The 19,703-nt window shown below is 55.9% G+C and overlaps 1 protein-coding gene across 3 annotated transcripts; it reads right to left on the bottom strand.

The window, feature by feature from the left end:
* Positions 1-2,829: 2,829 nt before the first annotated feature.
* Positions 2,830-19,197, bottom strand: MYL10 (myosin light chain 10). 3 transcript variants are annotated; one of them, XM_064375338.1, is made up of 8 exons: positions 19,120-19,197; positions 13,495-13,587; positions 13,251-13,352; positions 12,321-12,396; positions 11,460-11,564; positions 5,688-5,766; positions 3,128-3,176; positions 2,830-3,039 (listed from the first exon to the last, which is right to left on the bottom strand). In XM_064375338.1, the coding sequence occupies exons 1-8, from the start codon at positions 19,195-19,197 to the stop codon at positions 2,941-2,943; spliced, it is 681 nt and encodes a 226-aa protein (XP_064231408.1). In that variant the 3' UTR covers positions 2,830-2,940. The 3 variants fall into 3 exon arrangements, with proteins under 3 accessions (XP_064231408.1, XP_064231410.1, XP_064231409.1); XM_064375340.1 differs by lacking the exons at positions 13,251-13,352; positions 19,120-19,197 and adding an exon at positions 14,197-14,261; XM_064375339.1 differs by lacking the exons at positions 13,251-13,352; positions 19,120-19,197 and adding an exon at positions 13,946-14,038.
* Between the last annotated feature and the right edge of the window lie 506 nt (positions 19,198-19,703).

Below are 19,703 nucleotides of genomic sequence, written 5' to 3'. Positions count from 1 at the left end.
GTTGAAGCCACTGGCAGCCTGACAGCTGGCTTGTGCCTTCTGAGAGGACCCCTGCTTTTCTTTTCTTTTCTCTGGGGCCCCCCCTGGAGCCACACCACTCCCATGTCCCTACCCTACCCCCACCCTAGCATCTCCCAGCCAAGACTGTTGAGGGCAGAGGTGAGGTGTTACTGGTGATCTTGATCATCCTCTTTGAGCATTGGTACAGAGGAGGTGCAGACGAGTTGAGGGACTGAGGACAGAGGAATCAATGAGACCAATGCCCGTGGCCTCGTCTCTGAGCTGACATGGAGCCCCTCTGGTCTTCCCTGCCAGCTGGCCCTGTGTCTTCGCAGGTGGGCAGGCTTAGCTGCAGGGAGCAGCTGGCAAGCAGATGCCTGTGGCCTGCGGTGCCTTGGCTCTGGCTTGGTTCTGCGGGACACAGACAGGTCTGACGAGTTCCTCAGCAGCAGAGACAGGGCTCGGTCCACGATTTCCAGGAAAGTCAATGTCTTGGAGAGCAAGCAGAGCCAGGCTTGGGGTGGAGGGAGGAGCTGCCTGGAACGCTCCCCTCCTCTGCCACGTACCTGTCCCCTGTGCCCTGAGTCCAGAGCTCCAGAGTGATAGAGGTGCTTCTCTCCCGCCTCTCACAGAGGGAACAGGGGCTCAGCCCTCAGCCATGGGAAAGGAGGAGGGGAGGGCTCTCACCGTGGCCCAGGGGTCAGGGAGTGTGGCCCCTGTGGTGAAGCAGCTACCACCAAAACCAGGGCTGGTCCTCTGCAGGGTCCAACATGCCACCCTCCTTGGCCTCCTTCCTCTTGGCTTCTCAGGGTTTGAATTCTACTCTTAACCCAGAGCCTCCAACCCTTGGCTCCAGGGACCTCCTCCCCCAACCTCAGACACCCTATTCCAAGCCCACACCTCAGACCTGCGCTTCTCCTCCTTAAACACTCAGCTCTTCTCTCTTTCTCTGTCTGTCTCCTCCTCCCTCCCTCCCTCCCCTTCCCTCCCTCCCTCCCTTCCTTCTTTCTCTCTCCCTCTTCCTTCCTTCTTTTCTCTTTCCTTCCTTTCTCTTTCTTTCTTCTTTCTCTTTCTTTCTCTCTCTCTTTCTCTCCCCTCCCTCCCTCCCTTCCTTCTTTCTTGCTCTCCCTCTGCCTTCCTTCCTTTCTTTCCTTCTTTTCTCTTTCTTTCTTCTTTCTTTCTTTCTTTCTCTCTCTCATCCTCTCCACTCCCCTCCCTCCCCTCCCTCCCTCCCTCCCTCCCTTCCTTCCTTCCTGGGCAACAGAGTGAGACTGTCTCAAAAAAAAAAAAAAGATGGATTTGGTAGTATGTGAATCGTATCTCAGTAAAAAAGCGCTTTAAAAAAATATGCCCTCTTGCCTCTGTCTTTTCCATACAACGTAGTATGTATGAGCAATCAACGAAGCTGTTGCGTACATCAACGGTTTATTCTTATAGCCATGTGGTATTCCCACGTATGAGTGCCCTAGCATTTATTATTATTATTATTATTATTATTATTATTTTTATTTGGAGACAGGATTTCACTCTGTCCCCCAGACTGGAGTGCAGTGGTGTGATACAGCTCACTGCAGCTGCCAACTCCTGGTCTCGAGTGATCCTCCCACCTCAACCTCTTAAGTAGCTGGGACTATAGGCACACACCACCATGCCAGGCTAATTTTTAATTTTTTTTTTTTTAAGAGATGGGGTCTTGCTATGTTGCCCAGGCAGGTCTCAAACTCCTGGCCTCAAGCAATTCTCCTGCCTCGGCCTCCCAAAGCTCTGGAATTACAGGCCTGAGCCACTGTGCCCAGACTCTTTTCAGATCTTTTTTTTTTTTTTTTTTGAAACAGAGTCTTGCTCTGTGGCCCAGCTGGAATGCAGTGGCGTGATCTCGGCTCACTGCAACCTCCATCTCCCAGGTTCAAGTGATTCTCCTGCCTCAGCCTCTAGAGTAGCTGGGATTACAGGAGCACACCACCACACCCGGCTAATTTTTGTATTTTTAGTAGAGACTGGGTTTCACCATATTGGTCAGGCTGGTCTCGAACCCCTGACCTTGTGATCCACCCGCCTCAGCCTCCCAAAGTGCTGAGATTACAGGCGTGAGCCACCTTGCCCAGCCTCTCTTTCCAGATCTTTATGGCCATTTGGATTTTATTCTTGTCATCTACCTTTTTTGGGGTTATAATCTTTCTATTATAGACATGTGAGATTTTAAAAAATATCCTCTGGATGTGAGATCCTTGCCACGATCTGTGTTGCTGGCATCTTTTCTCGTCCAGCGCCTTTTTGCATTCTTAATTGCATCTTTTGGTGAGCAGAAGTTTTTCATTTTGATGAAGTCCAATTTATCCACTTTTATGGTCAGAGCTACGCGTGTCCTGTTTAAGAACCCCTGCCTACCCCCTAAATATCCCTTGAAGCCACCTCTTCCCTTCTGACGTCTTCGCCTCCAGCCAGCCCTTTGCAGACAGTTTTCTCCCGTGCTTCCCCATTCTCCTCCCACCAATATCCCCACCCCACTTTTTGTCCCGTCCTCCGCCTTCCTCACCGCCATCAGCTCGATCTTCCCGCCCGGGGACGGTCCTGGCTCTTCTGCGAGTCCCTGGGACCAGCACAGTCTCTGGCACGCACTAGGTGCTTAATAAAAGCTCCATAAATGAAGGCAATATCCTGTGGCTTAGCGGGGATCTTAAAACTGTCAATTAGCTCTAATCACCAGCTTCTCAGGAACATTTGAGCAGAGCCAGGGAAACAAAAGAGTTTTGGAAAAACCAACAAGACAGGAATGTTTCGTTCTCTCGTCACTGGAGCATTTACCGCACAAACGCAGACCTCGTTAGCATTATTTATTCTTGCTTTGTCCCCAGTCATAGGACAAGGGAAGCCTTTTCTCCTGTCACCCCTCCCCCAACAGTGTTTGCTGCCCCTGAATGTCGGGGAGACCTGCGACCCCTAGTCCTTCTCTTCCCCGTGGGTGATGATGTAGCACAGGCTCCTGTAGTCCAGGTTACCACACACATCTGGGGGGAACGCCGCAAACATCTGCTTGATCTGGGAAGGAGCAGAGAGTCAGCCCGCAGCAGGCCAGGTGGGAGCCGGAGCAGGGAATCCGCTGTGCCCACCCAAAGCCCAGATTTACCTCCTCCTCACTGAAGCGGTCTGCCTGGGTCATAAGTTTTTCTTTGATGCTGTACAAGGGGGAGACACAGTCATGTTCAGGGTAAGGGATACCCAGCTTGGACATGCAGACCCCAGGGGTGATGAGGGGCAAGCGGGGGCGGGGAGTGTCCTGGCCCAGGAGGACGTCACCCTGGGGCTGGTCTTGTTGGCCCCTCTGATGGCCAAGTAGCCTCTGAACTTCGGTTTTCTACTCCATGAAGCAGGCTTTCCTGCCAGCATCAGGTGGGGACCAAATGGAATGACCTGGGGACCCCAACATGAGGGCTACTCTGATTTCCCATCATGCACTATCTCCAAGCTCTGCATCATGGAGGGGAGACAGCTCAGGTCCCCTGCCCAGACCCTCTTCTCCCTGATTCTGGACACACTGTTTTCTCCAGCTTGTGATGTTCACTGACGTCCCGACAGTGTTTTAGAGACGACGAGATGCTCGTGCTTGGCTAAGGGCATGGGAAGGCCTGCCCAGGTCCGTGTCCTCTTGAGCCTGCAAGGGACTGGTACCCCCTCAAGCTTGGAGGGCCCTGCAGCATTCCTGAGGGGGCTCAGTGGACAGGAATGGGACCCGACGACTGAGCAAGGCCTCCTCCACCCAGAGTGTCCTCTGGCACTGGCTGCGGCGGGCCTCGCTGAGGACCAGTGAACATTTTCCATTATTTATGTTTCTGTGGGACAGTCACAGTTTCCAGCTCTCCAAGCTAGGGACTTTTCACAGACTCTGTTTCAACCAGAGCCTCTGCCGTGGCCTGTCTGGCCTGCAGCCACAGGTCCGTCCCAAGGCAGTGCATTCAGTTCCCAAATTGGGTCCCCAAAGGGTCCTTCCCAGCCTTGTCCTTGCACCGGTGAGAGTGAAGGCGGTTGACAGGGGAGGGAGAGTTCAGGGTCACTCCGGGGGCGCCTCTGATGCCTCCCCAGGTCCTCAGGAAGGAGGCAGGAGCCGCAGACCCCGAGGGAGGGGAGGAGGAGAGGACCGTGGCTTGGAGCAGCCCTCTGCATCCCCTCCCCACCCCAGGGGAGTATGTGACTCATGGTTTTGGAGTTGAGAAAGTGTGAGACGAACAGACCCTCTCCCCTCCACCTCCATATGTGAGAATCTCAAAACTAGCAAAACTAGCCTCAAAACCAGAAGGCCACAGCATCGCAGTAACTGATCAGGAAGCCCGGGCCGGGGGAGGAATCTCACCTGCCCCAGGCCACCCCCAGGTCCAGCGAGGTTCTGAAGGGACGGCCGGGCCCAGCTCAGAGGTCTGCCCTGAAGCCAAGGTCCTGGGCAGGCTGCCACTCCCCGCCCAGCCCTGCCTGCAATCCTTGGCTCTCTGCTCCGTGTTGTCACTGAGTGGGGCACTCCTCCCATCACGATGGCAGCCTGGGGCCTGCCGGACAGCTGCCTGCAGCCACGTCCCCTTCATGCATTCCAAGGGAGCTGGTCACCTTCCCCAGTCCTCACTGCCCTCTTGCCCGAGGTGGTGCTGGCTATGATCTGGCTCAGTCCTCTCCCCAGAACCCGGATCCTATCGGTGCTGGCATCTGGCTCTTTGCTTATCTGTCCGCCCCACTCCGTCTTGACGGCCATGACCCTCCTGGGAGCTGCAACCCTCTCCTCTCCTCCTCCAGGCTGGCCTCCATGCTGTCCTTGCCTAAATCCTTCTTGGGCTCTCCCATGCTCCAGGGCAGACGCAGGGTCCAGGGGCTGGGGTGTGAGCAGGCCCCATGCAGGCTCTGCCTGCCGCTCTGTGCTGAGTCTCCCCCACCCACCTCCACCCGCACCCTCCAGCTGCTGCCAGCTCCGAACCAACATGTACACGCCAAGCCCCGGCCCTCTGATCTCTCCATTCTCACACCTAGAATGCTGTTCCCGCCCTAGCCTGGGCAACCCATGGTCATCCTTCAAGGCCTGCCTTTGCCCCCACACCCACCCCACTAGGAAACTCTCTCAGAGTGACCCAACATTTCTTTTCTTTCTTTTTTTTTTTTTTTGGAGACAATTTCACTCTGTCGCTCAGGCTGGAGTGCAACGGTGTGATCTTGGCTCACTGCAACCTCAGCTCACTGCAACCTCCATCTCCCAGGTTCGAGTGATTCTCCTGCCTCAACCACCAGAGTAGCTGGGATTACAGGCACCCGCCACCAAGCCCGGCTAATTTTTTTTTTTTTTTTTTTTTTTTTTTTCAGTAAAGACAGGGTTTTGCCATGTTGGCCAGGCTGGTCTCAAACTCCTGGTCTCAAGTGATCTGCCCACCTTGGTTTCCCAAAGTGCTGGGATTACAGGTGTGAGCCGCTGCGCCCGGCCTGACCTATTTCTTATTCATTTCTACTCGCAGGCACACATAGAGATGGGGACACCAAGGCTCAGGAGGAGAAGGGACATCAAGCAATATCACTGGGGCAGGCAGCGGCCTCCCAGCTCCTGGGTTCTGGGAGAGGAGACTGGGCGGCCACCCACCCTGACCCCCGCCCAGAGCTGGCTTACCCCCCGAGCCTCTGCAGGGAGCAAAAACCGAAGGAAGTCAGGGGAAACTTACACATCGGCCTTGACGAAGCCTTTCCCTTCAGTGTCGAACACTTTGAAGGCGTGGAGAATGGTCTCCTCTGGGTCCGTGCCTATAAGCAGCACACACAGGGCAGGGAGAGAGGCAGGTGGAGAGGGCCCCACAGACACAGGCACCGAGCTGGGCAGGGGCTGGGGCCGGGGCTAGGGGCAAGTCTCGTGGAACCTTGCACAGAGGCACAGCTCCGGGGAACTTCTTCCCCAGCTTCCACTTCACAGTGAGGGCGGAGCTCACTTGAAGCAAGAGCAAAGAGGCAGACAAGTCATTGTAACTGTAGACAAGGGTTCCGCGTATATATTTTTGTGCGCAAGCTGTGCAACTGTACATGGAGACCCTGAGCATTTACTTTGTGTTTAACCCTTCCCCATTTTACAGATGAACAAGCTGAGACCCAGAGAAGTTAAACGACTTGTCCAAGGTCTCACAGCCGAGGCTGCTGTGTGACCAGTGGTCCGAGTGGGGGGCATGACTCTGGGGATCGTGTGTTGCCCAAGCTGCTGTGCCCAAGAGGCCGTGGGCAGAGGAAAAAGAGTTCTGTACATGGGTGCCAAAAGGCTGGGGCTTGGGCAGTGGCATTGGAGGGGTCTGTGAGACTGGCCCGGCCAGAGGTGGGGCAGGTGGGCCAGCAGGCCAAGGGAGGGGATCTGGGGAGGCAGAAGGGCAGCCAGAGATATTCTGCTTTTATCACGTTCACAGCACAGCCTTGGGGAGAGATGCCATGCGAAGACGTGAATCTGATACCCATAATAGCATTGAACGTGCAGCCCCTGGGAAACTGAAGTTTCAGAGAGAGGAATGTGTTGCACCCATGGGAAACTGAAGTCCAGAGAGAGGAACAGGCTGCATGAAGGACAGCAGGTGACCTGGCCACCTTCACCTGGTGCCCTTTCTCTCTGTCACCGTGTCCCCCTTATTCACTGTGGATGTGGGGGTGCCCCCTACCTTTCTTTAGTGCTCATCCGAGTCATTGGTGAAATGGGAACAGGGACGGTGCTCACCACTCACCTCACAGGAGCAGCTAAGGTAACACACCATTCACGGTAAGGTTCTGACCAACATGTATTGACCAGGGCTGCAAACACATCTGAAGCTCCAGGCCTGCAGCTTTAAGATTTTACCCACTGGAGCTCTGAGAGCACCGATGGAGTAGACGTGGATGTCTTAGTTTATCATAGAGAAAACAGGCTTGGAGAAGTTTTAGTACTTGCCTGAGGGCCCACTAATAAGAGAAGGGAGGATTTAAAACCACGTCTGTGGACTCCAGAGTCCCCTGCTCCTTCTGCCACCCTGTGCTCCTGCCAGTCAGATTGGGTCCGGCAAGGTCATGTGCCTCCCCCATTAGACTAGGTCTGATGTGCCTCCAGCATCATGTTAGGTCAGGATCATCTGTGCCTTCCCCATCAGACTGGGTCAGTGCCATCTGTGCCTCCTCCATCAGACTGGGTCAGGGCCATCTGTGCCTCCTCCATCAGACTGGGTCAGGGCCATCTGAGCCTCCTCCATCAGATTGGGTCAGGGCCATCTGTGCCTCCTCCATCAGACTGGGTCAGGGCCATCTGAGCCTCCTCCATCAGACTGGGTCAGGGCCATCTGTGCCTCCTCCATCAGACTGGGTCAGGGCCATCTGTGCCTCCTCCATCAGACTGGGTCAGAGCCATCTGTGCCTTACCCCTCAGATTAGATCAGGGCCTCATCTGTTCCTCTCCCATTAGACTTGGTCAGGGCCATCTGTGCCTCTCCCATCAGACCAGATCAAGGCCATCTGTGCCTTTCCCATCAGATTGGGTCAGGGCCATCTGTACCTCTCCCATCAGACTGGGTCAGGGATGTCTGTGCTTCCCCACATCATCAGATCAGATCAGAGCCTCATCTGTTCCTCCCCCATTAGACTGGGTCAGAGCCATCTGTTCCTCCCCCATCAGACCAGATCAAGGTCATCTGTGCCTTTCCCATCAGACTGGGTCAGGGCCATCTGTGCCTCCCCCATCAGACTAGAAACTACCTGGGACTGGGACTGGGCAGTATCTGAGTCTCCGGGCATCTCTGAAACTGGCCCAGAGTGAAAAAGCCTGGCACACACTGGCCTCACTGGACTGGGAGCTCCTAGAGGACAGAGCCATGGACTGCCTCTAGGCAGGGTGGCAGGGAGCTGGTGTGCCCAGCAGAGAGGCTCAGCCCAAGGTGCAGCAGGGACACTCCAGGCCCTTACAGCCTGACCAAGCCACCAGGGGTTGGGGGGTGCCTCCAGGCTGGTGAGGGTTGAGTGACCAGAGCATCATGTGGGGCACCGACGTGGGGCACCCATGTGGGGTTTGCCTCTGATGCCACAGTCTCCCAGGTTCCACTGATTAGTTGAAAATTCCCCTCATCTTTGAAGAGGCCTCACTGCTGGGACAGGTTTGTGACTGGCTCCTGCCTGTCCCCCTGTGGACCATGCACATGGACTTAGCTCAGGCTCTCAGGCACCCAGCGCAGCCCCACCACTCCCTGTCGCCGTGGCTGGCAGTCCTCCCTTCCCTCCTCCCCAGAGAGGGCCTCTGTTCCTGGGACTGCGAACCTCATAAAATCTGCTACAGAGTGGCCACTTCCCCCCATCGTCACACGACAGTCTCCTCTTCCCAATTAGCAGGGTGAGGTGGCGCCCGTCCCAGCCCCCTGCCCTCCCGGCTCTCATCCCCTCCCACCCGCCTCTCACACAGTCTGGCCACGTCTGCACGACAGGCTGAGCCGGAGCCCCAGTCCCGGTGCCCCTTTCGAAAATGAGAAAAAGCTGCATCCCTGCGGCCCACTCCAGGTCCTGGGTCACAGCTTCAGCGCAGCCGTGGACCGACATGAGCTCTTAGTCTCAATCTTCCCATCTGTGAAACAGGTTTGGGGCCCATTGTGAGCTGACAGAGTCCCCTCCCCTTCCCCCAGCACTCCCGGAGATCTCTCTAACCAGAAGTCACTTCCCCAGGCCCTCCTGCTGGCCTTGAACACATCTTCAGTGACGTTCCTCTGGATAAAAGAATCAGCCTGTCTGCTTCCTTTGAAGTCGCTGGCTGGAGTCACGAATATCTTTCCCATAGAGCATTCTTCTGTCCCGGCCTCCTGGGCTTCTGAGCTTTTCCAGGAGGCAGCCAGGGTCCTGGAAATAGGTCCTGACCAGCTGTCCCCGGAGGTGGGCCCAGTGACACTCCTGATTCGGCTAGATAGCCCCAAGTTCAAGGCCTGCTCCGGATGAGCCTGCCCTCCCCTGCCCTGGGTTTCCTCGCCTCTTGCACGCAGCCTGACAGCTGCCTTCCTTCTAGCTCTAGATCAGCCAGAACTCGGTGCGTGGAGGCTGCTCTACCCCCCAGCAGGTCGAGACCCATGAAAACACTGATTTTTCACCCCATCAAACCTGTGATGTCAGGTAGGACCACCCTATCGTGGACTGAATGGTGGCTCCTAAGCAGGTATGTCCACCAGAGCCTGCAAATGTCACCTTATTTGGAAAAAGGGACTTTGCAGATGGAAGTTAAGCATCTTGAGATGCAGAGATCATCTCGGATTATCCAGGTAGGACCTAAATCCAATGGCAAACATCCTTCTAAAAGGCAGGTGGAGGCCGGGCGCGGTGGCTCAGGCCTGTAATTCCAGCACTTTGAGAGGCCGATGTGGGTGGATCACTTGAGGTCAGGAGTTCAAGACCAGCCTGGCCAACATGGTGAAACCCTGTCTCTACTAAAAATACAAAAAAAAATTAGCCAGGCATGGTGGCATACGCCTGTAATCTCAGCTTCTCGGGAGGCTGAGGCACAAGAATCGCTTGAACCTGGGAGGCGGAGGTTGCCGTGAGCTGAGATTGAGCCACTGCACTCCAGTCTGGGCAACAGAGTGAGACTGTCTCAAAAACAAAACAAAATAAAGAAGCAGGTGGAGGGAGGTTAGACAGAAGAGGACGGGGCTGCTGACTACGAGGCTGAGATGGAAGAGGTATGCCCCCCCCAGGGGCTGGAAGAGGCAAAGAATGGATTCTACCCCAATCCTCTGCCAGATTTTGGACGTCTAGACTCCAGGACTGTAAGTGAATACATGTCTGCTGTTTCGAGACACCTGGTTTCGGAGAATTTGTTACAGTGGGTTCAGGAAACTATTATAAGCCCATTTTACAGACCAAAAAACTGAGGACAGAAAGCAGATAAATCTGTGCAAGGTCAGCCTAGGAGTCAATGGGAAGCCAGGGCCTGACCCTAAGCCTAACAAGGGTTGGGGCCTGGCAGGGGCAGCTTTGAGGTCGGGGGGATGACAGTGCTCACCCTCCAGGGCAGCCACTGCCTGGGCTGGCCCCCACCTTTCTTTTTTTTTTTGAGATGATGTCTTGCTCTGTCACCCAGGCTGGAGTACAGTGGCACCATCTCAGCTCACTGCAACCTCTGCCTCCTGGGTTCAAGCGATTCTCTGGCCTCTGCCTCCCCAGTAGCAGGGGTTACAGGTGCCCACCACCACACCCAGCTAATTTTTGTATTTTTAGTAGAGATGGGGTTTCACCATGTTGGTCAGGCTGGTCTTGAACTCAGGTGATCTACGCACCTCGGCCTTCCAGAGTGCTGGGATTACAGGCATGACCTTGCCCTGGACTTTTTAAAACATAGAGATGAAGTCTTACTATATTGCCCAGGCTGGTCTCAAACTCTTGAGCTCAAGTGATTTACCCACCGTTGCCTCCCAGAGTGCTGGGATTACAAGCATGAGCCACCACATCTGGCCTTGGTCCTTCCTTCTAACCATGGAACCCTCAAGCTCCGGGGACGTCACTATGGGAGAGCTCCCCCAGGCCAGGACAGAAAGGGGACCCAGAGGGCCCAACACTCCACTCCACACCTAATGCTGTGTCTAGGGCGGGTACGGTGGTTAGAACCGGGTTTGGGGTTGAGGCTCCATCCTGGCCACCTTTTGCTGGGGCACTTGGGGCAGAGTTCGTGACTCCTCTTGGTGTGAGTCTTTTCATTTTGTGAATGAGGCTCCCTGCTCCTTCCTCTGGGGGCTCCGGTGACCACAGGAAAAGACAAGGGGAGTAACCTGCACTGCCCGCGGCTCAGCCGCAGCATCTTTCGGAAACACTCTCCCTCCAGCACCCTCTGGCTGTCCCCCGCATCTCCATCGGCAGAGCGGGTAAAGTGAGCCCACAGATAGGAAGGTAGGGGAGCAGCGTGGCTGGGGGCAGTGGGATGGGGGCGTACTGTCCTGATGGCGGGCAGAGGGGTTAAAGGCAGGGTTCACTTTTTGTTGTTGCTTTTGAGACGGGGTCTCTCTTTCCCACCCAGGCTGGAGTGCAGTGGTGCGATCTGGGCTCACTTCAACCTTCACCTCCCAGGCTCGGGTGATCCTCCCACCTCAGCCTCCAAAGTAGCTGGGACTACAGGCATGTGCCACCATGCCTGGCTAATTTTTGTGTTAGTAGAGATAAAGTTACATTCTATCGCCAGGCTAGTCTCAAACTCCTGGACTCAAGCAAACCTCCTGCCTCAACCTCCCAAACTGCTGATATTATAGGCATGAGCCACCATGCCTGGCCAAGGCAGGGGTCTTTACAGTTACCCCAGTCTGCAGTGAAGAGAAGGAAACTGAGGCAGGGACCTCGAAGTTGTGTGCACTGGAGGCTGATATCTGGGGTCACATCATGTTCCCACCTGTGGCCTGTGTGTGTGTGAGGGCCCCGCCTTCCCACACCCGTCCACCTGCATTCCCCGCCACCCCCCAGCCCCCAGGAGCCGGGCTCACCCTTCAGCTTCTCCCCAAACATGGTCAGGAACACCGTGAAGTTGATGGGCCCGGGGGCCTCCTTCACCATGGCCTCCAGTTCCTCATTCTTGACGTTGATGCGGCCTGGAGGAGATAAGAGATGGGGGCGCCCAGGAGGATATGAGAGAACAGAGCTTGGACCTCGGAGATTCCGCAGAGCCTCCCCATTCGGCTGCCCCACCTGCCTGCCACTCAGCCTTCAGGCCTTGCTGCCTTGCTGGGGGGCTCTTTGGGGGGCATTTGGGCCACAGTCAGCTTCCGGCTGCCCCCAGCCTCATGGGAAGGGGAGCAAGTCACTCTCGTCCCCATTTTACAGGTGAGAAAACTGAGGCCCAAGAAGGTGCAGCTGAGGTGCCCAGGGTGCCCCAGGAGGGGGTCAGTGGATGCCTGGATACCAGGATTTCCCGTGGTTCCAGGGGGCACTCAGATTCCCAGGGGCTCAGGGCTTGGTTATGTCCATTCCGCCGTCTACACGCCCCATGGGTGACTTCAGGCTCTTCCCTGGATCCTTAGAGGGTGCAGAAACCTCTCTGAGTCTTTCCCCTGACTCAGCTTCTCCCCTACTCTCCTGGCCCCTCCCTACATCCAGGGCCCCCCACACCAGGTCCAGGCCCAGGCCCAGCCTGCTAGTCCTGTCCCTGGAGTGTCCTCCCCTTCCCTGGAATCTTTCTCCAACCCCCAGGAAGATCCCCTGACTTTCCGGGCAGCGGCCTCCTTGCCCCTGCACTCCCCAGCACAGAAGCCCCTCACCCTCACTGAGGGCACTGCCCCGATGGCCCCTGCCGCCCACTCTCTCCAGATGGTGTGGCCTCAAGCTCCCCTGGCTGCTGGTTCACCCACCTAGTGCGGCAAAGGTGTCCCTCAAGTCCTCTTTGTCAATGAAGCCATCGCGGTTCTGGTCCATGATGGTGAAAGCCTGGCAGAGACACGGGTGGTGAGTGGCAACCCACCCTTCCAAGCCTGGCCACCTCCCTCGAAGGCTGTCCTCCTGCCGACTGCTGCCTAAGAGCTCAGGCCAGGTCCCTCTGGCAGCCCAGGTGTGATGTGCTCCATCCCTAACCCCTCATTTCAGGCTCACAGCAATCCCGGTTTACAGAAAGGGAAACTGAGGCTCAGAGAGAGAAAAGCCTTGCCCGAGGTCACACAGCAAGCACAGGCTCAGGTACAGAGAGAGGAAAAGGCTGCCCAAGGGCAACAGGTCACACACCCAGGCTCTGGGCCGGGGCCATGGCCGTGGCCATGGCGGCCTCAAAAAATGGTGGCATTGGCTAGGCATGGTGGCTCATGCTGGCAATCCCAGCACTTTAGGAGGCTGAGGCAGGAGGATTGCTTGAGGCCAGGAGTTTAAGACCAGCCTAGGCAGTATAGTGAGACCCCATCTCTACAAAACATTAAAAAATTATTCAGGCATGGTGATGTACACCTGTAGTTCCAGCTACTCGGGAGGCTAAGTTGGGAGGATCGCTTGAGCCCAGGAAATGGAGGCTGCAGTGAGCTATGACTGCAATACTTCACTCCAGCCGGGTGACAGAACCAGACCCTGTCTCTAAAAAAAAAAAAAAAAAAAAAAAAAAATTGTTTAAAAATATAATAATGGGCCAGGCACAGTTGCTCACACCTGTAATCCTGGCACTTTGGGAGGTCGAGGCAGGTGGATCACCTGAGGTCAGGAGTTTGACACCAGCCTGGCCAAAATAGTGAAACCCCATCTCTACTAAAAATACAAAAAATTAGCAGGGCGTGGTGGCAGGCACCTGTAATCCCAGCTACTTGGGAGGCTGAAGTAGGAGAATTGCTTGAACCCAGGAGGCAGAGGTTGCAGTGAGCCAAGATCATGCCATTGCACTCCAGCCTGGGTGACAGAGTGAGACTCTGTCAAAAAAAAAAATATATATATATATATATATAATCTTCAGCCCCCCGAGACTGAGGACCGAGCCTCTGCCCAGCTCCTTGAGCAACTGGCATGCATTCCATGAATCTTCGCAACCGCCCTGTGGGGCAGCAGACCCACCTCTTTAAACTCCTGGATCTGGGACTGATCAAACATGGAGAAGACGTTGGAGCTGGCAGTGCCTTCTGCTCTTTTCCGAGCTCTTCTCGGTGCCTGCAAGGTACCAGACGAGGCCTTGCAGCGGCCCCTGCCTCGGGGGTCAGCCCCCACTCCCTGCCTCACCTCCCAGGGCATCATAGTCCGGAATGACACTGCTCTGCCCTCCCCAGTGCCCACAGCAGACAGACAAGGCTGCCCCTGAAGCCGTGCAGGTAATCAGGACGTTTTCCCAGCCCGTGGCAAGAAGCCTGCGTGGGGTGCACCCCCACAGAGCTGGACAGCTGCTTCCTGGCCCTGTCCCCCGGGCTCAGGAAGGTGGGCGGCGGCACCTGTGCTGCAGAGCAGAGGGGGGCATCTTTTCCTTCAGCCTCCCCATCTCCACCCGCATCCTCTACTACAGCTGGAATCTGACCTTGTCACCGGCTGCTGAAAACCTTCTTCGTGTTCTCAGAACAACTGAGCTCTTAACCCCGATGTTGGATCTGCCTCTTGCCCCCTTTCAGAGCCTCTACTCCCTCTCACCCAGGCCCTCTACTCTGCCCCAAAGCAGCCTCCCTCCCTGCGTGCGTTTGACCCTGCCTGGAATGCTTTGCTCTGCTGGAATTCCCTGCCTGGAATGCCTCCTCGCCTCCCCCCACCCGGAATCCATCTGGAGACTCCTACTCATCCTGCAGCCGCAGCTCTGCGTCACCTCCTCCGAGAAGCCTTCCCTGACCCCAGGCCATTCTCCCCTCCCACACGGCTCCATACGTGGCTCCATCATAGACTGTCACCCCCACAGCACGCACCACACTGTCTGACGTATCTTTGCGTCTGTCTCCCCGACTAAGTGGGATAAAAGCCAGTTCGTCCCATCTCTGGTTCCTCCTGTCCCCACCCTGAACCTGCCTCAAAGTGGGGATCAACCAGTGCTTGGAAATAGCTGCCCAGAACTCGGGGCCAACCCACGCAGCAGGCAAAGCAGGCGACCACCCACGTGGAGTAGTTAGATGGTCTCCAGCCGGCCCTCCTGCCTCTGTGATGTCGGGGTGCCTGGAAGTCCACCGCTGGGCATTGCTGAAAGCCCCAGGTCCCCAAGACCCCTAAGGGGCCTGTCCCTCGGCAGCCATCCTTACAGCCCCCAGGGGCCCTGTGAGCCCCAGAGAGGGCTCTTGTTGTGGGGAAAGAATTGCTGGATTTCACAGGGGGAGGTGGACAGGATGGCACAGACAGGCTCCCACCGCCAGCTCCTGTCTCCGTCACAACCTGCACCACCCTCCCCTGCCAAGCCCCTGTCTACCCGCCCCCGCTGGAGCAAAGGACTCCCCTCATTCCCTGCTCCCCTCCCCCAACGCCCGTGTGGTCTCCCCTGCCCCCAGCCCACTGCGGTCCCCACCCCCGCCCAGGAGCCCGAGTTGTCGAGGGCGGGGCGGAGGGGGGCAGCAGAGCGCCGGCTGACTTATAATTAGCTTTTACTGGGTGCTTTGTCTCTGCTAATCCTTTGAAAGGGGGCTGCCAGGGCGGCCGGGACGTTATGATGCTGTAAAACCTCTGTAATATTTATAAACCTTTTCAGACACCATAAAGAAAAGAACTTCCCCGCAGAGTTCATCTCACATAATTACATATACATTTCCTCCGATTAATAAAAAATGATCACTTCCGTCTGTGGAAGGCTCTGCCCTTTCTCTGGCAGACCCGGCCAGCCGTGGCCTCAGCATCCTCAGTCCCTGCCCCCCAGGCCCCTAGCCTTTCATGACCCCCCGGTCACACCGCCGCCCTAGGGTGCCCCAGAGCTCCCCAAGGGAGGGAGAGATCATTGAGATCATTTTCTCTACTGCAAAAGGGAGTCCTAAACCTGAGGGTCTTTGCAGCCCAGCTGTCTTAGAAATTCCTTTTGAGAATGGGCCCCTGAAAAATAAAATTCCCCTGAAAAGAACATCTCAGGGAAGGAGGAGACCACCCGGACCTGAGTTCAAAGCCTGGCTTGGCTGCTCCTAGCGTCTGTGATGTTAAGAAATTCACTTGTCGGCCAGGCGCGGTGGCTCATACCTGTAATCCCAGCGCTTTGGGAGGACAAGCCGGGTGGATCATTGGAAGTAAGAAGTTCGAGACCAGCCTGGCCAAAATGGTGAAACCCCATCTTTACTAAAAATACAAAAATTAGCTGGGGCTGGTGATACGTGCCTGTAATCCCAGCTACTGGGGAGACTGAGGCAGGAGAATTGCTTGAACTCAGGAGGTAGAGGTTGCAGTGAGCCGAGATCAGGCTCCTGCACTCCACCCTGGGCGACAGAGAGAGACTCCGCCTCAGAAAAACAAGAACAAAAACAAAAACAAAAACAAAACAAAAAAAAACAAAAAGGCTGGGTGTGATGGCTCACGCCTGTAATCCCAGCACTTTGGGAGGCCGAGGCAGGCGGATCACGAGGTCAGGAGTTCAAGACCAGCCTGGCCAACATAGTGAAACCCCACCTCTTAAAAAAAAAAAAGAAAGAAAAGAAAAGAAAGAAATTCACTTGTCATCTCTGAGCCTGTTTCCCCATTTATAAAACCAAGATGATGCCTACCTCAAAGCATCAGGACACATATTAGACTCCTGCGGACCTCCAAGCAGGCCCCGTGCCCAGTCCTGGGGACCCAGGGCTGAATCAGGCCCCATCTTGGTCCCGAAGAAGCTCCCAGTCCTGCTGGAGACAGGCAGTCCATAGAGGCCGACACGGAGGAGGGGACAGGCGCTGAGAGGTCTGAGAAGCTCCTAGGCCCTCAGGCAGTCAGGAGGTGACAAGCTGAGACTGACAGCCGAGTCAGAGCTCTGGGCCGAGAGGGACTCACTAATGAGGCAGGTGAGACGCACGCACAAAGGGACAGCCAGATTGAGACCCTGCAGGGAGTCCCCAGGGGCAGGAGCCCCGGGCAAGCCCCACAACGAAAGAGGCCCAAAGGCAAGGATGAGCAGGGGAACCTCGGAGCTCAGAGCCACTGCCCCTGTGAAGCCCCCAGGCCCTGCCCACCCCGTCTCCCTCCACCCTCCCCTTCCTCATTCCCCAGCAGCTCCCACCGAATCCAGGAAAGCAGAGACTCAAATCAGGACCCACGTGGAGGGGACTCCCCGGTGGGGCAGGTCCAGATATGACATCAAGAGGGAAGAGCCGGTCAGACCAGGGGAAACATCAGACCAAGGTCAGGAAGGTGAGTGAGAGGCAGGGTGAATTCAGGCAGGAGGTGAAGGTCAGAATCACAACCGGAGTCAAGGTCACAGGATGAGCTCAGGGTTGAGGAATGAGACCTGGTGCGGTAGCTCACGCCTGTAATCCCAGCACTTTGAGAGGACAAGGTGGGCAGATCACTTGAGGTCAGGAGTTCGAGACCAACCTGGACAACATGGTGAAACCCCGTCTCTACCAAAAACACAAAACTCAGCCGTGCGTGGTGGCACAAGCCTGTAGTCCCAGTTACTCAGGAGGCTGACGCAGGAGAATCGCTTGAACCCGGAAGGTGGAGGTTGCAGTGAGTCAGGATGGCGCCACTGCACTCCAGCCTGGGCGACAGAGAGAGACTCTGTCTCAAAAAAAAAAAAAAAAGTTGTGGAATGAGGTCAGGTTCAGGGGCGGGGTCGGGGTGGGAGGGAGGGGACTGCAGTGCTGAAGCCAAAGACGCAACAGCCACAGGTCTGAGTTCCCTGGGGGAGGAGGTGGAGGTGAGGGGAAGGTGACTGTGGCGGAGGCGGAACAACCCCAGCCTACCATGGTCTGGAGAGCTCCCTGGAGCTGCAGCTGGCCTGGGGACAGCTCGAGGATGGCCCTTAAATAGTGGTCCTCCCAGGGCCCCTGGCATGCACCAGGCCCAGTGAGGAAGGTGATTCAGGACAGAATGGGGGCCTCCCTGCCAGGCACCTGCCTTGGGCCGTTCAGAGTGGGTGGGGCTGGGGGGTATCCGTGGGCAAAAACCACAGACGCAGGGACTGCCTAAGCCTCCAGATCTCCGAGAGCCCTGGGCAACTGTTTTCTCTAGAGCCAAGGGACCAAGGCCCAGGAAGGGGCATTTGGCCAAGGACACAGAGTGAGTTGAGGCTGGCAACCCCAGTGGGAAGACTTGGCCTGGAGCCATCAGGGAGTGTTCCCCAGGGTGGGGCCACCCGTGATGGCTGGGACCCACTCAGATTGCAGCGTGGCCGGACCTCTGGAGTCGTGGGACTCTGGGTGAGGCCATCACCCTCCATGAGGCTCAGGAATTCAGCGGAGGGTGTGACACCCCACTGGTCTGCTTGTGGAGAGGGTTTCTGCACCAACCTGGCCCTCAGGGGTCCCTTCTACCAATATACCTATTACCATGGTCCCCATTGCCCACCCCCAGGCTGGGGGACCCCTCAGGGTATTGAAATGCTCAATGAACAGAGAAAGCAAAGAGACAAATAAAACAAAAATGAGGAGGGCACAGTGGCTCGCATCTGCCATCCCAGGGATTTTGGAGGCCGAGGCAGGAGGATTGCTTGAGGCCAAGAGTTCAAGACCAGCCTGAGCAACACAGTGAGACTCCCATCTCTACAAAAAATTTTAAAAAATTAAGCATGGAGGCGTGCACTGTAGTCCCTCGGAGGCTGAGGCAGGAGGAGGGACTTTCTTTCTTTCTGAGACGCTAGAGTCTGGGAGTTTGAGGCCGCAGTCATCTGTGATTGTGCCACTGCACTCCAGCCTGGGCGACAGAGTGAGATGTTGTCTCTTAAAAAAAAAGAAAAATGGAGGTGACTCTGATGAGGAAGAACTGAAAAAGGAGACCTCCATTCCACCCTGGCCTCACACACACAGCCATCCCCACCAGGCTTGGCCCAGCCCAAGAATTCTCTAGGATATCTGCCAAACAGAGCCCACATCTGCCCTGGAGAGCCCCTCCTGTGTCTAGCGCAGCCCAGCAGCCCCGGCTCGGACTTACAGGCTGCCACTGTCCATCTGGGTGCCGCCACATCTGATCAGCTGCCAGGGCCGGCAGTGCTGGGTTCAGGCAGTGAGCCCACAGGTCCCCAGAGGCTGGAGAGCTTAACTGTCCCTGGAGCTGGCCTCAGGCCTTCAGGCCAGAGTACAGCTGATCCCCTGCCCTGGGGGAAGGGAATGGCATAATAATGATAATAAGAGCAGCTAATACACAACACAGAAGGTCAGGCCGTGTCCTGAAACACGAGTCCTCACATTCAATCCATACCCCATTTTCCAGATGAGGAAACTGAGGCACACGTGGGTTAAGTCACTCAGCCAAGTCAGGTAAGAAGTGGGGCCATGGCCAGGTGCTGGTGGCTCATGCCTGTAATCCCAGTACTTTGGAGGCCAAGGCAGGCAGATCACCTGAGGTCAGGAGTTTGAGACCAGCCTGAGCAACATGGAGAAACTCCATCTCTACTAAAAACACAAAATTAGCCGGGCGTGTTGGTGCATGCCTGTAATGCCAGCTACTCAGGAGGCTGAGGCAGGAGAATCGCTTGAACCCGGAAGGTGGAGGTTGTGGTGAGCCGATTGCGCCACTGCATTCCAGCCTAGGTAAAAGAGGAAAACTTTGTCTCAAAAAAAAAAAAAAAAAAAAGTGGGGCCAGAGGCCAGGCACAGTGGCTCACACCTGTAACTCCAGCATTTTGGGAGGCTGAGGAAGAAGGATTGCTTGAGGCCAGGAGTTCGAGACCAGCCTAGGCAACATGGTGAAATCCTGTCTCTACAGAAAAAAAAATTTTTAATTTAAAAATTAGCCAGGCATGGTGGTGAAATGGAAAAAGTTCCCTTATCCCCCTTGAAGGGCATGCGATGGGGATGTGGCTCGCTTCTTCGGTGCCCCAATGCTTAAACCTCTAGGGGAACATGCTGGCAGGCAGGCGGTGGGGCTACGACCCCATGGCACTGTCTAGGGGTGGATGCTTACGGCTCCCGAAGCCCCAGTGGGCGTGTGTTACAGGATGCTCTTTCAGTTTTGCCGTCTGTAGGCGGCTTGTGTTAATTTGCTCCGTCAGAGCCTCCGCCTTATCGCAAAGACAAAGGGCTTTCTGTATCGCGGGGTTCTTGCCTTGGTGTCCTGTAAATGGATCACACGTGGGCTTGGAGAAGGAGTGCCAGGTTTTGTTGAGTGGTGGAAGTAGCTCTCAGCAGATGATGGGGAGCCAGAACGGGTAAGGAGTGGGAAGGTGATTTTCCCCTGGAGTCAAGGTGCTC

Source organism: Aotus nancymaae, unplaced genomic scaffold (genome assembly GCF_030222135.1).
Source record: "Aotus nancymaae isolate 86718 unplaced genomic scaffold, 86718_ANA_hifiasm-v0.15.2.pri h1tg000012l, whole genome shotgun sequence".
Taxonomy (NCBI): Eukaryota; Metazoa; Chordata; class Mammalia; order Primates; family Aotidae; genus Aotus; species Aotus nancymaae.
Note: the sequence above shows the minus strand (reverse complement) of the source record. Positions and strands in the feature narration are given on the sequence as shown.